The sequence below is a fragment of the Atta colombica genome, unplaced genomic scaffold (assembly GCF_001594045.1).
Source record: "Atta colombica isolate Treedump-2 unplaced genomic scaffold, Acol1.0 scaffold126, whole genome shotgun sequence".
NCBI lineage: Eukaryota > Metazoa > Arthropoda > Insecta > Hymenoptera > Formicidae > Atta > Atta colombica.
The window spans coordinates 5,147,542-5,153,051 of NW_017259213.1; the positions used below are offsets into that span (position 1 = coordinate 5,147,542).

General features: G+C 31.7%; 1 protein-coding gene across 1 annotated transcript in view; it reads left to right on the top strand.

Annotated features, from left to right (window-relative positions):
* LOC108684095 (sodium- and chloride-dependent glycine transporter 1-like) overlaps positions 1-2,819 on the top strand; it is a 4,829-nt gene extending 2,010 nt beyond the window's left edge. Inside the window, exons 4-11 of the mRNA XM_018188184.1 lie at positions 1-145; positions 345-552; positions 830-1,001; positions 1,071-1,427; positions 1,610-1,819; positions 1,908-2,249; positions 2,322-2,577; positions 2,656-2,819. The exon at positions 1-145 is cut by the window's left edge and continues 9 nt beyond it. Coding sequence (XP_018043673.1) covers positions 1-145; positions 345-552; positions 830-1,001; positions 1,071-1,427; positions 1,610-1,819; positions 1,908-2,249; positions 2,322-2,577; positions 2,656-2,819 — 1,854 coding nt within the window. The remainder of the gene's footprint in view (positions 146-344; positions 553-829; positions 1,002-1,070; positions 1,428-1,609; positions 1,820-1,907; positions 2,250-2,321; positions 2,578-2,655) is intronic.
* Positions 2,820-5,510: the final 2,691 nt, after the last annotated feature.

Consider the following 5,510-nt stretch of genomic DNA (forward strand, 5'->3'; position numbering starts at 1 on the left):
CTCGGACCAGTGGCGGTTTACGAACAGTTTTGTCCTTTGTTTCGTGGCTTAGGATATGGAATGGTTCTCGTTAGTTCTATTGTCATGCTCTATTATAATTTAATCATAGCCTGGACGCTGTATTACATATTTGCTTCAGTCAATGGTAAATAATAATGTTAATACAGGATAATAATGTTAATATAGAATATTCTGTGCATCATCTGATTTATTGATAAAAAAGTAATAAATTTGAACAGCTGTTTATAAATAACAATAATAACATGTTTGCAAGTAAAGGCATACTAAAAATAGAAATTACTGTTTTTTTCAAAGAATTATTTAAATAAACAAATTGTGCGCAGGTGATTGGGAGTTACCCTGGAGCAAATGCGAGAAGAAATGGAGCACCGAGGATTGCTTTATGCCGGACGTTGCCGAGACTTGTGTCTCTCAAAATGCTTCTTACTTCAAAGGAAAATGCCTCAATTCAACTCAAATGACTGCAATGGGTCTGATCATCGAAAATATAACCGGCGCTATCAGAAAACCGCCATCCGAGGAATATTTTCAGTAATAACATACGTTCAGTAATAACATAGATTGATGTTTTTTAATTGCATTTTGTTTAATCTATTATTACTTGTTAGTTTAATAATTTAATAATTTAATAAGTTTTAATAATAAAAAATTTAATTTTTTATTGATGAAAAAAATTATAATTTTAATTTAAATATAATTTGCAATATTATATATTGAATGTATAACTTTCTTCAATATATATATATATGTTATGAAGAGTAATAATTTTAAATAAAAAATAGAAGATAGCATATTTCTTTGCGTCTAGCAATCATGTTTTGGGGATCAGCAGTGGAATCGAAGAAACTGGATCAATTCGACTACCTATTGCAGTTAGCCTCTTTCTGGCATGGTTCATTGTATTTCTTTGTTTGAGCAAAGGCGTGCAAAGCTCAGGCAAAGTCGTATACTTCACCGCTCTTTTTCCGTATGTTGTTCTGGTATGTTCATAATGTTAATGTATATGATTAATTTAGGGTATTTTAAATAAATAAATTTCTTTTTTATAGATTGCCCTTTTTATTCGTGGAATTTTACTTCCTGGTGCTAAGGAGGGTATACTTTTCTATCTAACTCCTGATTGGAGGAGACTCACATCCACCAAAGTATGGGGAGACGCTGCCGTTCAGACTTTCTTCGCTTTGAGTCCAGCCTGGGGCGGCCTGATCACTTTGAGTTCCTATAATAAGTTCACCAACAATTGCTACAAGGACTCTTTAATCGTGGCGATAAGTAATATTGCGACTTCCTTTTTTGCTGGCCTGGTGATCTTCTCGGTAATCGGATTCCTTGCTCATGAGCTCGACGTACCAGTGGCGTCAGTGGTAGATGAAGGCCCTGGGTTGGCGTTTATAGTTTATCCAGAGGTGATTATTGATTTTAGTCTTCGATCAAATCAATCTCGCATTTTTTCCATCGATTTTCAACATCATTCTTCTTGTCAAAAATAGAATAATTAGACAAATACATTTTCTCAACGATTTATACTGGTAGGCGTTCGAGTATATGTTTCAGGATCATCGACGATTCTTTGCATAACTATGCGTAGATTGTAGCTCGTCTGCCGGTCGCACCCATCTGGTCGCTGCTATTCTTCATCATGCTGCTCACTTTGGGCCTTGATTCACAGTTCGCTCTCATGGAGACTGTTACTACAGCAATACTTGATAGTGTTCCGTCATTGAGAAGTTACAAAGTTTGGGTCGTCCTAGGAGTTGCGGTGTTCGGATATGCTGGTGGTGTTATTTTCACGACCAACGTAAGTTTAAATTATCTTTAACAACTTCATTTGATGTAGAATTTTGATTTTTAATATATTATTACGAAAACTGTCTTTGTCTCTTTAGGCTGGCATGTATTGGCTGCAATTAATGGACAAGCATGCGGCAAATTCGTCCGTTTTGTTGATCGCTGTAATCGAATGTGTTATTGTGGCATGGTTGTACGGTGCGGATCGCTTTTTGGACGATGTTCAACAGATGATCGGACCTCGAAGTCATTTATGGAGATTATTCTGGAAATGGATGTGGAAGTTTGTCACACCCGCGGCATTGTTCTTTATTCTTTCTTTTAATTGGGTAGTGTACAAAGAGATCAAGTATGGAGCTTACATTTATCCGATATGGGCAGACACATTAGGTTATCTTATTGGAAGACTTCCCGTTTTTGTAATTATCGGATTATTTATGGTAAGTTGAGATGTTCTTCTTACTAATAACACAACATGTTGACAAATATTATACGAAAAGTTATTAATACAGGATCAGCTAAAGAGACGACGTTGGCGATCATCTTACAACAATGATGATAAAGATGATAACGATGATGAGGATAGGGATGAGGATGATGATGATGAGTTTAACGATAAGGGATCTTGCCAAAAAGTGGAGAAAGAAAAGGGCAAGGATAAGAGAAAGATGTGGAACCGTATAAAGATATTGATGCAGCCAACATCCAAGTGGAGACCAGCGTCGCAAAATTCTTTAACGCCTTTTAGAACTTTGACGGCTTCGTTAGGTAACGATTCTTTATTAATTCAAATGACAATGATTTTCAACGTTGAATTATAATGTTTATAATATTAATATCTTGAAGCAATCTCAGAAGCGTATGACTCAGTACGAGATACGATTATTTTGATGAACGGTCAGCCGATGATGAGACCACCCAGCGTTATTCCATCTGCTCAGAAACTCCCCGGACCGTCGATTCTTAAAAATTCTAGCAAAACCGATCTGATTACCTTACAGCAAGTGTGACACGACGTTCATTTTACATCCGATGACGATACTTCAATAGAATCATGCTGAAGATATAATATGCCTAACATAAAGCTTATTTTGACATGAATAAGCATTCTTATAATATCGACAAATATATTTTGTCAATCGCGATTGATGCAAATTATTTTTTATTATTTGATTCGATTTACAAGAAGTATAAAATTTTGAATTTTCATAAAATCGATTTTATTAAAAATTGTATAACTTTTATTGGGCATGATTTTCACGATCGATTGCAATCAAGAAATGAAGGAAATGATATATTTTTTAATTATATAGTTTACTAATATTTGTAAAAAAATCCTTTATTCTTTCATGACAAATTAAAATTGCAATACTTTGCATTGTTAAAGAACATTTATCAAGTAATATCTTGATTTTGGCGGAGCTTAAATAAATTATCGATATTAAATTTTTAATGTCCAAGGGATGTTGGGACAAAATGTAAAACTGTCAGCACTTAAAAAAAGTTGGAAAGGATTATAAAAAGTGACATATAGACAGTATTATTATTTTAAAGAGCAAATATTTTATTAAATGTCTACTAAATATAATGAAAAGTATCACATACGAAAAAATTATTGTTTCACGATAGAAAAATATATATTTCTGAAAATTGGACCGTTTTCATTGTGAAGAAAATATAAATTGCATGTATATACGTAAAAACACATTTATAATTACATTTCGCAAATAGAACAAAAAAATTAAAGAAAGAAGGCAGTGTGAAAAAATAAAAAGAAATCGAGATATACTCGATGTAAATTTCTTGATAATTGTAAAGTGTCTAGAGATATATTGTAGATAAATACTGCTGTGGATACTTCTTGTAGATATAGATTATCCAAAGAGATTAGATATTAGATATTATAGATATATCTCTTTGACATGTAAAGACATTCAGGGAATAAATTAGACATTTTGGATACGATAAAGAAAATGATAACAAGAAATACAAGGAAAATTGCGAGACCTATTGTAATTTATAGAGAAGGAAGTATAGACTTACCAATGAGTAATAATTCATAACGGGAAAAGTCTCGATCTTTATTTTTATGGAAAGTATTTCTTGGATAATTTTAAGCAGATAATCTATTTTAGCTAATAATCTAGCAAATGATTTGTATTTCAACTGACACCTTGATAATTTTTTCAACGAAAACTTGACTCGGGATAAGTGGAAAACTTTGTAAGTAAAAAGAGTGGCCTTAATTCTCTGAAAAAAATTTTGCATATGAAGATACGAATATCTATAATATCTATGCCAATTATCCCAAGCATATCTTGCTTGGCATAATCTTCACTTTTACCGCGTAATACGCCACAGAAAATCAGTATATACTAATCTTTGCACTTTCATTTTGAGTGCAAGATATTTTTGAAATTTTTATCCTGTTTGAATCTTACGAACTGAATGAATTATAAGTCGCTTAATGTCTAGAATTGGCAGTTGACAAATCGGATATCAAAAACTTTTATTCATAATGAGAATCAAAAATAACTTCAAAAGTAAGAATTCAAAGGCTTTAATGATAGAGATAATACTTTAGTGATGAAGATGGTAAATATAAATGTAAATCTCAAAATTAAAAAAATTTATGACGATTTTTAAACCATTGCGAATAATGCACGGATTGTAAAATTGAAAGTATACTATTACGTATTTGAGATATTAGTGAGCTTGAAGCAAAAAAAAATGAGATGAGACAAATTTATTTTAATAAGCCATGTTTTAAGATTGCAAAATTTAAAAGTTAGAGCTAATAACATATTGTAAAAGTGCCGTTAAATATATGACTGTTTTCCTCCTCGGCAAATGTTCCATCAAGCCAGTTGAACGTTCAATAACTTTAATGTTTTTTGCAGATCATGCACTGGTTAATTAATGTGCGACTTCCTACATAATGATAGTAAAAGTATACATGATAGTAAAAGTATACCTCATTATATGAAATAATGACAATTAATATAATGTTTAGTCACTATTGCTGGTTTATCTTTTATCGGCCAAATGAGATGGTTGACTGTTCTAATAATAAGTAAGATTATATAAGAGCAGTAACGCATTACGAATCGTGATAATACGGTGGTAACACGATAGTATTATATCAATATCAAATCAGATAACAATCAATAAATTAATTATTTCAGAAATAATTTCTTGAAACACGTCACCACGTTGTGATGCTTTTCGATAATATCAAGTAAAAATTTTTTTTTAAATTAGAAGAAATGGATAGAACAACTAAAAATTTTATTTTGCGGTACAGTCATGTACACTGAATACTTAAGAATCTGTCATCGCGGTGATGGTTATGATTCTAATGTCGTTACGAACAACCAGTAGAGCGAACAGTACAAATTAATGCGTCCTAGTTGTAGCTGATAGGAAAAAGATGCTTTCTTTCTTAGGGGAAGCCTCTTTTCTTCATGAAAAAAATTAATGAAAAAGGAAATTTTTTTCTCAAAAATATTTGCGGTAGATTCGCGTGAAGGGAAAATATTTTTTTACATAAATAATGATGGCATAAATATTATCATTAGAATAAATATTTCTGCAAAAAAAATAATTTTATTGTAAAACCAAAGATGATATTTTAGTTGTGTTTTAATGTAGAACATGTTGAACGGTATACAATCAGAATACAATTAATAATACCTTGAATG